Source organism: Podarcis erhardii, assembly GCF_964252035.2.
Source record: "Podarcis erhardii genome assembly, chromosome: 13".
Taxonomy (NCBI): domain Eukaryota; kingdom Metazoa; phylum Chordata; class Lepidosauria; order Squamata; family Lacertidae; genus Podarcis; species Podarcis erhardii.
The window spans coordinates 28,825,498-28,843,649 of record NC_138502.1 but is presented as its reverse complement, the minus strand read 5'-3'; the positions used below and the strand labels follow the sequence as shown (position 1 = coordinate 28,843,649).

Genomic DNA, 18,152 nt, shown 5'->3' with positions numbered 1-18,152 from the left:
TCTTAATGCTGCCAACGTTTTCAAGTGGACACAGTCCCCCCCCCATATATTCAATAAACATTTCCCAATCTTCTTTAAACGTATGTTCTTCATGTTCTCTTATTCTATATGTTAGATCCGCAAGCTGTGCATATTCTATCAGTTTAAGTTGGGAACTCATTTGTTTTCCATTTTTGGGCTAACAAAACATGGGCCACTAAGGCTGGGGGCATCCTCTGCCCAGGCCCCTGTGGGGTGGCAGGATGAGGCACCTCTCTTTGGGGCAGGGGGTGGGGCAGCTCAGAGACCAGGGATGGCAGCAGTGGCTGCCCAGAGGACTCCCAAGGAGAGGGGAGTGGAGAGGAAGATGAGGGAACACACTCCACAAGGGAGGGTGTTCAAAAAGGGGTGAGGGGCTGCTGGCTCTGAAGGCAAGTGGTGACATAACTGGGCCCCTGAACCCCACAGGGGTGCCTCAGAAAGAAGGTAGATGGTCAAGGGAGCTGTGGACTCAAAAAGGTTAAAAACCTCTGGTTTAGGGGACACTTGGTTGCTTACTGCTGTGCAGTGTGCAAAATGGGTCTCAGGAATATGTTGGTATCACAAGAAAGAAAGAAAGAAAGAAAGAAAGAAAGAAAGAAGGAAAGAAAGAAAGAAAGGAAGGAAGGAAGGGAGAAACATAAGACCAGTGCAATTTAATCTCTCTCTATTCTCCCCAAGCTCCTAGCTTTTGGTTAGTAAGCTCACTGGGGCTGAGACCTATTTACAGTGGTACCTCGGGTTAAGAACTTAATTCGTTCTGGAGGTCCACTTTTAACCTGAAACTGTTCTTAAATTGAGGTACCACTTTAGCTAATGGGGCCTCCCGCTGCTGCTGCACGATTTCTGTTCTCATCCTGAGGTAAAGGTTCTCATCCTGAGGTAAAGGATGATTGAATTTGTAGTCCAGCAATATTTAGAAGGTCGCAGGGTGTCACCTCTCCAGAGCAAAATGGCAGGGGGAGAAATTTGATGCAGTTCACATTTAAAACTGAATTTATCAAATTTGCACTTCCTGAATTAATATAAGAACCTAAACAGCCATCTTTCAAAATTTGCACTTATCCAAAGTCTGTGATGTAGTTCTCCAACCTATGTTCACAAATATGCACCTATTGGGGGAAAGTGTGCATAAAAACGTGTAGATTAGTCAAAACTGCATATGAAATTTGCACTAAGATATATACTTGCTGCATTTCCCAGTAGTGATGTATGGAAGTGAGAGCTGGACCATAAAGAAGGCTGATCGCCGAAGCATTGATGCTTTTGAATTATGGTGCTGGAGGAGACTCTTGAGAGTCCCATGGTATGCAAGAAGATCAAACCTCTCCATTCTGAAGGAAATCAGCCCTGAGTGCTCACTGGAAGGACAGATCCTGAAGCTGAGGCTCCAATACTTTGGCCACCTCATGAGAAGAGAAGACTCCGTGGAAAAGACCCTGATGTTGGGAAAGATGGAGGGCACAAGGAGAAGGGGACGACAGAGGACAAGATGGTTGGACCGTGTTCTCGAAGCTACCAGCATGTGTCTGACCAAACTGCGGGAGGCAGTAGAAGACAGGAGGGCCTGGCGTGCTCTGGTCCAGGGGGTCACGAAAAGTCAGACATGACTATACGACTAAACAACAATATACTTGCTGCAAAAATTTAAGACTGGAAAAATGAGAAACCAAGAGAACCAATACTGGCAGATTCTGCTATCCCTACAGGGCCAGGGTGCAATTTGCAAGAAAGAGAGGGCAGATGGGAGGGTACTTAACCCTTACCCTCCCAGCCATTCTTTTCTATACTCCCTTCAAATGACAAACACATCTCAGAGCCCTAACTTTGCAGGATTTTTTGGGATGTGTGTGTTTTATATGCGGAGGGGGAGAACCAAGTACTGTGAGCTCCTTGGGAAAAAAAAGGTGGGTTAGAAATGATGATGATGATCCACTAGAGCAGCGTTTCCCAAATTTGGGTCTCCAGCTGTTTTTGGACTACAATTCCCACCATTCCCGACCGCTGGTCTTGTTAGCTAGGGATGATGGGAGTTGTAGTCCAAAAACAACTGGAGACCCAAGTCTGGAAAACCCTGCAGTAGAGGTTCTGGGGGTGTCCTCTGTTGATGCCTGCATGTAACTAAACCTCTGCAGCAAGGACGCTGTGATGGAAAATAAGCTTTGTTTGCTGTCTCTGGCCCTGAGATTTTCAGTCCCCGGCCAAGCGAAGTCTTGCCAGCAGACCTATCCTTCCACTTGGTCATGGGTTATAAACTCTTAAGAGTCTTTGGCTGAACCCTGCTTTATAGACAGAGTCCACACACTCCACATTCCAGAAGGTGCTGAAGGATATGGGTGCTTAGGAAAGACTCAGCAGAGGAAGCCAAGAAAAACACGAGAAAGGCAGAATGCCCTGACTTTTCAGAAAGACATCAGGGCGGAGTCTCCAAATACTTTATTCTTTCTTACTTGCATTCCATAGCCTTCCTGGTACAGAAACCCTTTTAAAAAAAAGATATAGCCTTGGGTGGAAGAGCCACCTTGACTGAGTAACAGCTGACAATTTCTTTTCGGAAACAAAAGAAGGAACGGTTCAATAAAAAGAAAAGTCCGCCCTCTGGAATGTGACATAGGCATGAATAAACGCAGGGAGGAAAAGGATTGTTTGGGAAGTTGGCTTGGATGCCCGGGGTGATGAAACCTTCAGGGAATGGAAAAGAGAGGAGAGCAACCCCCCCCCCACGCCACTCCTTGTGGCAACGCCTCCGTCTCAGATATAAGAGGAGAATACAGACAAGGAGCTGCTAGCTCTCTCCAGCCTCTTAGTCAGAACATTTCTCTTGGGTGTCTCCATTTTCTGGCAGCCATGACCACCACCTACAGGCAATACACCTCTTCCTCCTCGATGAAGGGGCCTTCTTTTGCTGGGGGTTCCTCCCGGCTTTCCTCTGTCCATATGGGCGGAGGATACAGAGCCCCGAGCATCCATGGCGGAGCTGGTGGCGTCTCCATCTCTTCCTCTCGCTATGTCTCTGGGGTAGGCAGTGCCTTTGGGGGTGGCTATGGGGTAGGCAGTGCCCTTGGTGGTGGCTATGGGGGCAGCTTCTGCAGCAGCAGCCTTGGTGGTGGCTTTGGTGGAGGCTATGGTGGAAGCTTTGTCGCTGGCGGCGGCGATGTCCTTCTGGGTGGAGGCGAGAAGGAAACCATGCAGAACCTGAACGACCGCCTGGCTAACTACCTGGACAAGGTGCGGGCGCTGGAGGAAGCCAACACTGAGCTGGAGGTCAAGATCAAGGAGTGGCACATGAAGCAGGGACCAGGTCCAGAGCGTGACTACAGCCCATACTTCAGGACCATCGAGGATCTGCGGAGCAAGGTAAATGGCAAAGCAGAGAGCCTTTGGAACCATTGAATTGTAGAGTTGGGTCGTCTAGAGCAATGCAGTGGTGTAAAAACAGTTAAGAAAAGAAGAGTAAGGTAGCTGAAATAAGAGTTGCTGTGGAGGGGATGTTCAAGGGATTCTTGAGCCCAGCAATAAGGGCTTCCTAGGCTGCCAGATTGCAAACCTAAGCATGGCTATTAAGGCATTTGAACCCTTTCCACTGGTTTCTGGCTTAAGCCCGTATGCATGTGTAGCTGTTACAGAGCCCAGAACAACTTGTGACAATGCAGCTGCGACCATTTGCCTTGCACATAAGAAGAATAGCTATCTGCAATTCCTGTATGAAACTGGGGTGCGATGGAGAGTTTGCTGCTTGCTGTGGGAAGTGGGGGTTCAGATCTCTAGAGTGCTCACATTTTAGGGCTTCCCACAGATTATGTGGCCAAGTTTGTTATCAACTGGATGTTTCTTAGGAAGCTGCGACAAATCCTTATCCTGTCGTCTGCCCCATATAATGCTCATGTTTCCATATATATCCTTCTCTCATTTACACACTACATTTTTAAAAATTAGTGCATGCTTAAATAATCTTAGGGGCACAAATGAACTCTTACTCAGAGGTGTGGATCTCCTGAACTTAAGCTATGTTGTGCAACTGAGATATGTTACCTAAGTTAGATTTTGGTATAAGCCCTCTAAATGTAGGGCACAGAGGAATGTAGGAAGATGCCTTATACCAAGTCAGACCACTGGTCCATCTAGCTCACTATTGTCTTCACTGACTGGCAGTGACACTCTACACGATTTTGGTAGGGAGTCTTTCACAGCCCTACCTGGAGATGTTGGTGATTGAACCTGGGACCTTCTGCATGCAAAGCAGATGCTCTACCCACTGAGCTACGGCCCTTCCCCTTTCCCCCAAAATTTATTCTGGTCCTGCTCATCATGGGGAGGGGCAAGAAGGGCATCCTGATTTCTGATCCACCAGTGAGACATTTGTAGAGTCAAGTCAAATGAACCAACAGATGAGAGGTTTCCTCCAGAACACATACTATCTAATCCTTTTGATTAAGATTCTGATTAAAACAACAACCCCATATAACCTTCAGGGAGATGAAAGTTCACAGAACGACCAAGGTGGAAGAGGTCTTGTAGGCCATCTAGTCCAACCCCCTTCTTGATGCAGGAAATCCAGTTAGAGCATCCCCAACAGATGGCTGTCCTCCAACCTCTGCTTCAAGCCTACCCACCCCTAAGTCCAGGGCACCAATGAGGTGACCTTCCAGATGTGGTTGGACTCCAACTCCCATCATCCTGACCAAGGGCCAATGCTGGCTGGGTGGGAGAGTTGATGGGAACTGGAGTCCAGCAATGTCCAGAGGACACAATGTTGGCTATCCCTGCCTCGGGTCAACAGTACCATAGTCTAAGTGCTTGTAAGTTCAAGAGGTTTCTCCTAATGGTCAACTGAGATCTATGCTCTTGTGGCTTAAAACCATTAGATCTAGTTCTTCCTTTTAAAGAAGCAGATAACGACTTCTTTTTCTTCTTCTTCTTCTTCTTCTTCTTCTTCTTCTTCTTCTTCTTCTTCACCCTCATCTACCTATTAGGTACTTGAAGTGCTGCTCAGCTGCTTTAGAAAAACCGGCTGTGAGACAGGTGCACACCTGACATATAAAGTACACCCAACATACATTTAAAGCACATGGCTTTCCCCAAAGAATCCTGGGAACTGTAGTTTCTCCATGATTCCTAGTTCCCTTAACAATTCCCAGGATTCCTTGGGGCAAGTTGGGTGTGCTTTACATCTCTGGTGTGGACCCACAGTTTCTAAAACCCTTGGTCTCTAATTATTTTAAGAGTGAAGGGTGTGGACTGATGGAGGGACGGAACTGGATTAATTTCCAGTTGAGCTAATCCCTAGGATGACGACAACCGCAAGATCAAATAAAAGCTATCAGCTAGAGCGGATGGCTGCAGGGCACCAGTGGCTCCACTTCAGGTGCACCCAAAAGGAATACAAGGGCCGTGAGTGATGTCTGTGCTGACAGGACCCTGGGCTTGTGGATGCGCGGCGGATATGACTTGCGTTCCAAGTATGCGCTCCCTCTGCCAAGCCGCTCAGATAATGGAGGGGCTGGAAGCACCCCGGGGCAGGGAGAGAAGAGCTCTCTGACGCAGCTCACCTGTTTGTCTAGGGTCGCAGTGACAGGGTGATGAGAGCAGGAGCAACGGTTTTTCACCGGACCGAAACGAGAGATTAGGAGAGCTCTTTGAAGAGCGAACTGGCTAAATAAAACAAATGCAAGCCTGCTCAGTTCCATGTTCCACAACAACCCTGTCAAGTAAGCTGCATTTCAGCAGGGGGGGCCAGGTGCAAAAGGAGGCAGGCTGATTCATGCCTCGGGTAAACAGTACATTTAATGTGACAACAACAACAACAACAACAACAACAACAACAACAACAACAACAATTTATTATTTGTACCCCGCCCATCTGGCTGGGTTTCCCCAGCCACTCTGGGCGGCTTCCACAAAGACCAAAAATACACTAATATGTCATACATTAAAAACTTCCCTGAACAGGGCTGCCTTAAGATGTCTTCTGAATGTCAGGTAGTTGTTTATCTCTTTGACATCTGATGGGAGGGTGTTCCACAGGGCGGGTGCCACCACCGAGAAGCCCCTCTGCCTGGTTCCCTGTACCTTTGCTTCTCGCAATGAGGGAACCACCAGAAGGCCCTCAGCGCTGGACCTCAGCATCCGGGCAGAACGATGGGGGTGGAGACGCTCCTTCAGGTATACTGATGAGAGTGGGGAGCCAGGGTGGCACGCTGGTTTGGACCAGGACCTGGGAGACCAGGGTTCAAATTCCCACTTGGCAATGAAGCTTGGACCAGTCACTGCCTTTCAGCCAAATCTACCTCACAGGGATGTTGTGGGGATTACATGAAGAGGGGAACCATGTGCACTACCTTGAGTTCCTTGGAGAAAAAAGAAAAGGTGGATATAAACGCAATAAAATAGATGATGTGTGGAACTTCAGCAGTTCTGTGCTGCCATGCCAGCTACACCAGCTGAGACCCCCTCTTCTGCATTAGTATCCTGCCCCCTTTCTACCTGCCCACCCTGCATTTTACAGATGAGGAACTGACAGCACAACCCTCTACGTTTCTACTCAGAAGCACATCCCATTGAGTTCAGTGGTGCTTACCCTTGTGTAAATGAGTATCCGAATGCAGCCTAAGTTTGAAAGATGCCTCACCTAAACAATTGTAAAATAGGAGGAACTTTTTGGAAAAAAGATGTAATGCAGCAGAAAAGATATAATTCAGTAGAAAAGGTTTGAGGAAAAACACTGTGGAGAAGTCAACTGAGGGTGGAAAGTCAACTCAGGAAACAATGTAATTATTTGATTTGAGGGGCATTGTGAAATTTTTGTGTGTGTCTATCTATCTATCTATCTATCTATCTATCTATCTATCTATCTATCTATATCTATCTATCATCTATCATCTATCATCTATCTATCTATCTATCTATCTATCTATCTATCATCTATCTATCTATCTATCATCTATCTATCATCTATCTATCTATCATCTATCTATCTATCTATCTATCTATCTATCTATCTATCTATCTATCATCCATCCATCCATTTATCTATCATCTATGCCTTGAGTGAGGCTTCTGAGTTTGCTCATGGATCACCCAGAAATCTCTATCCATTACTTCATCTGCTGATGTCCTTCCTTGAAAATGGCACCTAATGAGGAGCAGCCAATGGATAGCAACATCAGATAACAAGTCCCTTCCTTGCTTGGCAGCAGACTTTGCCAATCTGGCATTTTCCAGACATCATGACTCTGCTATCTAGGGCTGATGGGAGTTGTAGTTCAAAACAGTTGGCAAGCAGCAGGTTGGCAAAGGCTGCTTTCCAGTTTCCTCATGTTTATCACAAACCATTTGGGTGATAATAATAATAATTTAATAATTAGTAATTAAATTATTATTATTATTATTATTATTATTATTATTATTATTATTAACAATAATTTACATCCCACCCATTTGGCTGGGTTTTCCCAGCCACTCTGGGTGACTCCCAACAGAATAGTAATAATAACAATAATAATAAAGCAATAAAACATCAAATATTAAAAACTTCCTTAAACAGGGTTGCCTTCAGATGTCCTTGACATCTGATGGGAGGGTTTTCCACAGGGATTAGTAAAGGTAAAGGGACCCTTGACCATTAGGTCCAGTCATGGCTGACTCTGGGGTTGCGGCGCTCATCTCACTTTATTGGCTGAGGGAGCCGGCGTACATTTTCCGGGTCATGTGGCCAGCAGGATTAAGCCGCTTCTGGCGAACCAGAGCAGCGCACGGAAAAGCCATTTACCTTCCCGCCAGAGCGGTACCTATTTATCTACTTGCACTTTGATGTGCTTTCGAACTGCTAGGTTGGCAGGAGCAGGGACCGAGCAACGGGAGCTCACCCCGTTGCGGGGATTCAAACCGCCGACCTTCTGATCGGCAAGTCCTAGGCTCTGTGGTCTAACTCACAGTGCCACCTGCATCCCACAGGGATTAGTAGGGATTGCTATTAATATGGTCAACCCAATAGTGGCAGTGATGGGTAGAGTAAGCCTGTTGGATAGATCATAGAATCATAGAATTGTAGAGTTGGGCGGGACCTGAGGATCATCTAGTCCAACCCCCTGCAATGCAGGAATATGCAGCTTTCCCATCTGCAGATAGAACCTGCCAGCTTGACATTATCAGCACCCCACTCCAGCCAACTGAGCTATCCAGGCTGACCTGGTGCATGTTACCTTGGTGCCATGAACTGCCATTCTAACTTCCACCCTAGGCATCACTTAATGCCTGCTCTTGTCCTGTATACTTAAGAGAGTACATAATTCAGACAAGCCTCTTTAAGACTTCTCTTTAAGACTACTTGTTCTTTCTCCAGATATTAGCTGCCACTGTTGACAATGCTGGCATCGTCCTGCAGATTGACAATGCCCGCCTGGCAGCTGATGACTTCAGAACCAAGTAAGTTGTGTTTCCGCAGAATATGTATGAACCATGAGCGGGTGGAATTACATTTCATTTGGAGAAGGGTCTCCAATCTATGGCTCCCTGGACTGATGAAGTTGCTTCAGCCATATTAAGCACTGGCGCTAGGATTCAAATAGGCCAACAGCTTCCAAGGCAGGTCTAAAAGCCACTCAACAAGTTGGAGCAAGGGAAGAAAAATTGGTTTTAGAAACACAGAGTTTGGTCCAGAACACAAGCAAGGTGTAATTAGCAGGCTGGATTAGGAAGCCAACAAACGAGGCTGGATAATCTGATGTCTCATATATCAGGAAACTTAACCGAAGGCCTGTCATGAGCAACTAGTCTGAAAAAGCAAATACCGTATTTTTCGTGTATAAGACGTCCCCCCCTATTTTGAGGGACTAAATTTAAAGAAAATGAGGGGAGATGGCCCAAAGTTGTTGAGCTTTTTTTAGGGGGAATTGCACACGTGCCATCACCCCAGCCAGTGTGAGAGCCAGTGTGGTGTAGTGGTTAAGAGCGGTAGTCTTGTAATCTGGTGAACCAGGTTCGCGTCTCTGCTCCTCCACATGCAGCTGCTGGGTGACCTTGGGCCAGTCACACTTCTCTGAAGTCTCTCAGCCCCACTTACCTCACAGAGTGTTTGTTGTGGGGGAGGAAGGGAAAGGAGAATGTTAGCCACTTTGAGACTCCTTAAAGGGAGTGAAAGGCGGGATATCAAATCCAAACTCCAGCACGGCTGTTGCTGGGGGTTGGTAAAGTGGGCAGCCGCTCCCCCCATGCCACTGCAGGTGGGAAATGCTCCCTACAGTGTGTGCCTCCCACGGGGGGGGGGGGGAGAGTTGTGTGCCCACCCACCAGCTGGCTGGCAGCGCACAGCTTCTCCCCCACGCCACTATCTGTGTATAGGATGATCCCAGTTTTTTTTTTTTTTGAGCCAAAAAACCTCGTCTAATACATGGAAAAATACAGTAAACAAAACTATGTGGAACAAAACAAAACAAAACAATATTAAAAGGGGATCTCTTAATTTAATCTGTCCTTTTTTCTGCTTCCAGGTTTGAGACAGAGCAAGCCATGCGCATGAATGTGGAGGCTGACATCAATGGGCTGCGCAGAGTCTTGGATGAGCTGACCCTGTCCAGGGCAGACCTGGAGATGCAGATTGAGAACCTGAAGGAGGAGCTGGCTTATCTCAGGAAGAACCATGAAGAGGTGAGAGGCAACGCTGCCCTGAACCTGTATCGCATGGCCAGTGGCAAGTAAAGCATCCTACGCTTGCTGGCTTCAGTCCTATATCCAACCAGTCATGTGCCTGTACTGCCATGCTCAAGATCTGCTCTTTGGAGTGCCGGGACAAACCCGCATTTAGGGTGGCTTGTGACAGTATGCAGAAAGTCTAATTCATAGCAGCTGAGCAGCTGGTCAAAGCCTGTTTGCTAGCCACCAAAACAGAGCCTGTCTTCAAAGGACCATGGTTCTATTCAGTGGTGGAGTATATGCTTTGCATTCAAAAGGTCCCCTGCTAAACCCAGGAGAACTGCTTCCAGTTGTATCAGAAGAGATGGACAACTTGCACAAGTAGGCTAATCTGCCATAAGGCACTTTTCTATGTGGTTTTGGACTCCCACGTCACAGCTGGAACAGATAAGCAAATAAACATTCTTTCTTTTTTATTAAGAATGTTCAGAATACATTACAATAAAAAACAAACTGATCTAAACAATTTTTTAAGAAAGAAAGTAAAAATAGAATGCAGAGTCCTCTCTCACAGGTAGGTCTTAACTCTTGTCCCATACAGAAAAAGGTGAACCCTCTCAACTCTCACCTGGGACCTTCCTTTTCTTCTCCCAACCTCCCACCCTGGGAGAGCTTCCCTTCCCTGCATCTCACACAGGGTCCTTCACCAGCCATCCATCAGCTTCATCAGCGTGCAATTCCCTCCTTAACCCGAGTAGAGGACAAATAACAAAACAAAAACAAAGCAAATAAACTTTCCACGTTTTCCTCTCTTTCCAGGAAATGGCCGTCCTCCGAAGCCAGATGGGTGGTGAGATCTCCGTGGAAATGGACGCTGCTCCTGGAGTGGATCTCACCAAGATCCTGACGGAGATGCGTGAGCAGTACGAGCACCTGGCAGAGAAGAACCGCAAGGATGCTGAGCAGTGGTTCTTCAGCAAGGTGGGACTTCCTCTCGGGATGAAGGAGCTTTCTGGAGGGAAAATAAGAGTGCCACAGGTTCTCAAATGGATACTCGGTGCTCTGAGTTTCATGTGAGCAACATGTGCTCTCCTTTTGCTTGCAGACAGAAGAGCTGAACCGCGAAGTTGCCGTCCACACAGAGCAGCTGCAGAGCGGCAAGTCAGAGATCACAGAACTGAGGCGGAGCGTCCAAAGCTTGGAGATAGAGCTGCAGACTCAACTCAGCACGGTAAGGGGGGGGGGCATGTGGAACTGGGGAGGATGATGAGTCTCTGAAAGTCCCCTTGGCTCTATCTTGGTGACATAGTCCAAGAAGTAGGACCTTTTCATTTGAATAATTTACAGTGCGTTTCTGGCCATTGTGTAACATTGCCCACCTCCCCTCTTTTGGACAATATCATTAGTGTGTCCTTACACAGAGTGCGACTTTGCTTTTGACTGAGACACACAGGGCTCAAAAGTGAACTGTGCTTAAACCCATTGAACTCAATGGGATAGGTTGGTGGTGACAAATGGTGCCAACCTACATATGTCTATTGAGCCCATTAAATTAAATAGGACTTACTTCCAGTGAAGTGTGCAACCTATATACACTACACTGTATCAGATTGCAGTCTTTATGTTCTTTGGGTGAGAAAGTCAGAGGTGTGGCACTGAGAAGCGATGGAGCGAGTCGTCCTGCTGCTCTTGTTTCATAGCCTAGAGGCTCTGCAAAAATTTAATATGGGATGATTAAAATGTGGTTTTATGGCTAGCTTGTCAGATTAGGCCCAGGGAGACCCAGGATCAACTTCTCATGCGGTCGTGAAGTTCACCAGGTGACCTTGGACCAGTCACTATCTCTCATCCTACTGTGCCCAGTAGAGCTTTCATGAGGATGAAATGTGTGCCTGTGGGGGTGAGAGAAACTCTTTTAAGCTTCTTGGGTGAAATATGAATGCAACAACAAAGCTGTGTAATAATTTCCAGAGTGGTAACTCTGGTGCAGCAAAAACAACCTAGAGTCTTGTGGTCTTGTGGCACCTTAAAGACTAATTTTTATCATGGCATAAGCATTTGTGGACTGCTTGCATCTGGTTGGCATAAGCATTTGTGGACCACATGCATCTGGTTGGCCCTGTGAGAACAGGATGCTGGGCCAGAGAGACCTTGGGCCTCATCCAGCAGGCTCCATAACCCAAAGCTATTTGCTGATTGGACATCTGCATTTACCTAAGGACTTTAGATGCTATACCTGATTTGACAAATCTGACAATGTTAGTTTCTGTCACTTTCTCATTTTTCCAATCTTAAATCCAGTTCTCCACATCTCAGTAGCAATGTTCAGGGGTTTTAGAATTTTGTCTGAATTCTTCCTGATAAACACATTTTTATATAGACACCTTTTTTTTGCAAACAACATCCCTCAACATAATGAATTTTATGGAAATTTCCTCTAATATATGCATATTATTTGGTTAGGAAGCTGCACCACAAAATCTAGAAAAGTGCAAATTTTGAAGGATAGTTGTGTTTTGGTTTGCAAACCAAAATCAATTTCCCTCCATCCCTCCTTGAAATATTTCATGAAACCTGTTAAGTTGTGGGTGAACATATCAGACGACACAGTGATTCTTCAAGCAGCTCTTGTTTATTCACAGGCCAGAACAGAACTGAACTGAAGGGTTCAGTCAGCCTGCCTAAGTAGAGCTCCATTACAACGTAACTGTAACAATTTTCTAAAACTATCCAATCACTGAACGTACCTTTCGATCCCTTATTTGCATAACTATCTACAGTATCCCCCTGCTGGCCCAGGGTGAGAACTTCAGTACATAACAAAACCAGGGTGCAGCCCACTACTGTCATTGTTATATACCTGATAATCTTCCAAAGTTCTCAAAGCAATGAATGTGACCCTCCTCTCAATTCTCTTCCCCCAGAAAGCAGCTCTGGAAGCCACCCTGGCAGATACAGAGTCTCGCTATGGCTCCCAGCTCGCCCAGATCCAGGATATGATCAGCAGCATGGAGGAGCAACTGGCTGAGCTGAGGTGCGACATGGAGCGCCAGAACCACGAATACAAGATCCTTCTCGATGTCAAGACCCGCCTGGAACAAGAGATCGCCACCTACCGCCGCCTGTTGGAGGGAGAGGAGGCCCAGTACGTAAAAGAGGGGCTGGGATGGCTGTGCTGGGGAGGGATGGCAAGAAGGGAGTTCTAAAACAGCTCACATGGAGCAAAACAGGGAGGTTCCTTCAATATCTTAAAAGGCAATTTTATCCAGATTTTGGTGGTGCTGGCATTAATAGACCCATTCATTATTTGATTATCTAATCAATGAACAACACTGTAATTGGTACGCAGCCCTGTTTCCATATTTAAGAGGCATTTTTAGGATTTCTCCCCCCCCCATTATCACATTGGCATTTCATAATGTATTCTAGAAAAGCAGTCTGCATTTCTAACTTGGCCATGTTTCTTTCCTCCTTTTCTTACAGCATCAGTTCCCAGTACAACGCAGCTATGTCTGGAAGAGATGGTAAGAATGCATGTCAACTAAAAAAAGTTCAATTCTCAGATTATGGGGAAAATATAGGAGAGGCTTTCAAGAGGCCCTGACTTGTCCCATTTTTAGCCAAACCCAGTAGCCTTCTAAAAACAGTAGCTGAAGGACCACCACAAATGGCAAGGAGATGGTAAGGAGATAATCTGAACACTGAGACCCTTCATCTTGTGTGATGTTATCTGCTGCCACTGCTAAGTGAGTCAGGATGAAGATATATCTGCACATCAAAGAGCGCTGTTCACCGACATCACCATCTTGGATTGCAGTATCTGAAGATTGGTGTATCTGAAGAAGTGTGCATGCACACGAAAGCTCATACCTAGAACTAACTCAGTTGGTCTTTAAGGTGCTACTGGAAGGAATTTTTTTATTTTGTTTTGACCATGGCAGACCAACACGGCTACCTATCTGTAATTGGATTGCAGTGTTACTATCACCCTTGGCCAGAATCCTGTGCAGATTTCAGGCTGTTCAGAAAAACATTATGATGGTTTCCTAAACACATTTACTGGGAGTAAAGCTGTGCGCACATTATACATTTAAAGCACATTTGAAAATCATTCTTCCCCTCAAAAAGTTCTGGGCACTTTAGTTTACCCCCATAGAATTGCAATCCCTAGCGACCACAGTGCCCAGAATTCTTTGAGGAGAAAATGTGCTTCAAATGTGCTTCAAAGGTATAATGTGTGTGCAGCCATAGTCATGCTGAACTCACTGAACTCTGAGCAAACATGCCTAGGATTGCACTATTAATGACATCCCAGCCCACACAATTCCTGTTTTCCCCAACAATTCCAAGTAGATAAGAGGAAAGTAGATGAGGTACTCATCTCTGCTATTCTGACAGGGCACAAACGGGGAGTGGGTGCTCTTCCAGATGTTGTTGGACTCCAACTCCCATCAGCCCCAGTCAGGATGGCCAATGGTCAAGGCTGACAGGAGTTCAGCAACATTTGGGGGTGACCCACAGGTTTCCCATCCCTGTAAGAATCCTACTTTTGTCTCTCAACTACATATATTTTGCAAACTGCTTTGAGGTTGTGTTTTTTTGCAATCAAGTGGTGTGTGAGAAGTTATGAAATAATATCAGGAGCAACTTCCTGGGGTCTTCTGTATGTGGAAATGGAAACATTAACCATTCTGCTCACAGGCCCAGAAAGCAACAGAAACCTTCCAGCATTCCTTGTTCCTTCCCTCAAGGCCTGATTGGCTCCCAGTTCAGCCTCCCAGTTGGCTGAGGACCCTATATAAGCTTCTCGGGTCCTCTCACCTCCTGATCATTCTGTTTTTGAGATGGAGTTATCTGCTGAAGTTATGAAACATCTGAAGAGGAAATAAACCCTCTCTCCAATTCTTCTCTTGCAGTGACGAAGACCTCACGTCAAGTCCGCATGATTGTCGAGGAGGTTGAAGATGGAAAGGTCGTCTCTACTCGTGAGCAGGTCAAACAGTCCACCTATTGAAAAGAACCTGCCATCAATAGTGCCCCAAGACTATAGTTCTGTGGATACAACTGAGAGAGTTTAACATCACAGAATCTTCATGCGTTCTGCAGTATGCCTTCCTTTTTTATTAAAAAAATAGTTATCAGCAAGTTTTCCAAATTAACAAAAACAACACACATTTACTGTTATGTATGTGTGTGCATCTACATGAAACCTTTGCATAAGGAAGAAAAAGCACACTGTTAGGTGACTTTTACAGTCAACTGCCTTGCTTGCTAATAGCTAATAAAGCATTATTTCCTATAAACATGAGATTGTTTCATGGTTGTATATTTAGGGTTCTCAAAAATGTAATCATTGTGGGATTCCATGAGAAAGGATAAAATTGGGAAAGAACCAGTGTTTTATTATTGTGGAAAAAAACCAGACTTCAAGATTATTTTGGGGGTGCAAAGATCTGTCTTTATTTAAAGCAATTTACACACAGGTCCTGCTATCCAAACACAATTTCTCAGGAAATTGTTTGTTAGGTGAGTGTTTGTATAACGACTTGATGAGTTCCATTGGTTCCTATTGGAATTTTTTTAATGCATTCCCAGCCAAGGAATTTTGATCCCCAAATGATGAAAAAACCTGGGGAAACCCAGGAAACCCCTCTGAAACCTTGCAGAAGGCAAATAAGTAAGGGGGAAAATGCACTTATATTTGTGCAATCTCTCCCTCTCCCTCACCTCTCCCTCTCATCATGGTTTTTGATGAAATGAAAGCCGCAGGCCAGCTAAACACACACAAAAATAAGGCTTGTTTAAGGCTGATAATCTGTTTACAGTACTACATGCAGGTCTAGATGTTTGGGTATCTGAATCTGCAGTGTGTATAGCGAGGTTTGGGTACTAATTGCTTGTGTTTGGATAAGTGAATTTTCATATACTGAGCATTTGGATAGCAGGACCTGTGCATATTGCTGAAAGGAGCAGGTAGAAAACCCAGCAGAGAGTGCCTCAGCTTAGGTTGATTCCTCTAGAGAAATCTGGCATTTTTACACAGGTTTATAGGGCTGCAGATATGGAATTTAGCCAGGTTATTTCCCAGAAAACAAAGGCGTTAATTCAGCTTTTTAGCTTCCAGCTCACCTTGCAGTTACATTCCAAGAATTTTCTTGTAATAACATTTGAGACCTGGGCTTTTCAGCTTGGAATCTTTTTCTTGTACATCTTTTTCTAGCTACCCTTTCATTCCCCGAAAGAGATTCCAGTCCTCAAAGGGAGCTTAATGGATATCCTCCAGCCACACTCTCAGTTATCAGCTTACCCTTTCATTCTTCTCTGTCTCCTCCCACCTCCTTCTGGAGCTACTGGGTTTTGCTAAAGAACTTCTTAAAAACTCAAACTTGTGGTGAACAGGAAGGTAACACAGAACCACCTCTGGATTTTGTGGGGTCCCATCTGAGCAAAATACCCCCAGTGGGACTACCCACTCCTTGATTCTCTCCCAGCTACCCATTCCTTTGCTCTACCTCCTACCCCAATATGTAGAACTGCCTGGAACGGATGACACAACCCTTGTCACTGCTTGCAGGCTCATTGAGGATAGACGAACAGGCAGAAATAGCAAGCAGAAGGGCCAGGAGGGAGGAGGTTGGGGACAAAAACAAGATTACTTGGCTTTGCCTAACTGGCTAGCAGTTTGCTCTGGCTCCCCCTACTGTCAACCTCCCTGAATTCCACCCTACCAGTCCTAATGAGACCACCCTTCATGTTATGTACTACTTCACTTCAGCCATGGAACCTCTCCAACTGTAACCAGGGTTGGCCAGCTTTAGGTGACAAAGAATAGCTACGGCTATATGGAGGACCAGTAATCTCCCCCTACACCCCTCCCCATTTCCATGTTTATTTACTTATTTAGAATATTTATATACTGCCCTTTGCACAAGCAACAGGCCTGCTTACAACAACATCAAATAGGTAAAGATGATGATGATGATGATGATGATGATGATGATTTTCATTTCTACTCCACTTTACATTATTAAGGGGGAAAAATCTCAAAGTGGTTTACAACACATTAAAACATCAAATAAAATAACGTAAGATACATACAATCCCTAAAATAGCACAATCCTTTAAAAAAGACCCCGTCAGCAAACCACTAATCATGGATTAGCTGTGCTGCCTAGTGGTTGGCCTTGAGCACTTTTTTTGCCTGGTAGCAGGATTTGAACCAGGGTTTCCTCTACAATACAGTGACTGCACGTTAGCACTGACCCCCTGTTGGCGGAGGTGAGAACAGCAGGGAAATATTAGTATTGCCTCCTTAGACTCCTGATTGGCTGGGAGGATTCATGTGACAGTTTCCTGCCACTTTGGGTTGGCATAACTGGATGCTTCCCTTGGCTGCTCAGTGCATGGGGTTTGTGTGTGTGTGTTTTTTCTGTGATAACTTGTCTTGCCACACCTCACTTCACCACCATGGGAGTCTTGCCAGAATCAGAATCCCAAGCTTCATGATCAACATTCCTCAAATTCAACCACACAAGTATTGCCAACATCAGGCTAAGGACTTTTGAATGACAGCTTGCTGAGCCAAATCGACTGACTGAGTGATTTCGGAGCCTTTTGATGAAAGCGAGCTACTTGCTTGTGTGTGCAACAATGTGCTGGTCAGGAGAAAGTGCAAGGGCATAAAAACGAGAACATCAAAACCCTGTGGTTAACCAGCATTTGTACTAAGCAATGCTTTGAAGGGCTGGAGTACTGCAGAGGAGCTTGATTAGAAATGGTGATTAAGGTGATGATGATTGCCTTGCTGCAGGTGAAACAGTGCCCTCGATATGAACAATGCAAGCAGGTAAGCCTGGACATCAAAGGAAGGAACAAGGAATGAGGTGGTGGAGACAGAACTTTCCCCACAACACATAGTTCACATTACTGAAGATAACTGGGAAAAGTGCAGTAGAGGACAGTGAAATGGCAGAGCTGGAGGCCTCCATGGTGCAGGAAGCAAGAGATGGGTAGCAGAAGCAGGATCTTTTAGAGTGGTCAGCAAAAATGGCCTCTCAAAACATGCTGGTGGGCAGAGAAAGTGTACTGACCATTTCCACTGAATTTCTCCAGGGGCAGGAAAAAATCCACCAGAAAATGGGGAAGTCAGGGATTTTTTGTGACAGGACTCCCTAGTATGGAGTACTGGAACTTTTGGGCTGGCACCCACAACACTTCAATAAATATATGAGAACCGGCACTTCATTTTTTAACAAAAAAGTGAAATTATTCAACTTGAGTTGCCCTTCAAATTCACATTGTTTTAATGCGCTGCTTATTCCCCTGCTTATTGCTTCTTGGTACAATTTCCCTTCTTCTTCTTCTTCTTCTTCTTCTTCTTCTTCTTCTTCTTCTTCTTCTTCTTCTTCTTCTCCTCCTCCTCCTCCTCCTCCTCCTCCTCCTCCTCCTCCTCCTCCCTCACTGCTCTTGACCTTAGTTGCCATCCACTCTGTAACATCATCAAC

At 45.5% G+C, this 18,152-nt stretch overlaps 1 protein-coding gene across 1 annotated transcript; it reads left to right on the top strand.

The window, feature by feature from the left end:
- Positions 1-2,709: 2,709 nt before the first annotated feature.
- Positions 2,710-14,951, top strand: LOC309328068 (keratin, type I cytoskeletal 42-like; the record flags this gene model as incomplete). Its single annotated transcript, XM_081837965.1, has 8 exons — positions 2,710-3,375; positions 8,360-8,442; positions 9,507-9,663; positions 10,468-10,629; positions 10,754-10,879; positions 12,573-12,793; positions 13,132-13,172; positions 14,565-14,951. The coding sequence occupies 8 exons, from the start codon at positions 2,710-2,712 to the stop codon at positions 14,660-14,662; spliced, it is 1,554 nt and encodes a 517-aa protein (XP_081694091.1). The 3' UTR covers positions 14,663-14,951.
- Between the last annotated feature and the right edge of the window lie 3,201 nt (positions 14,952-18,152).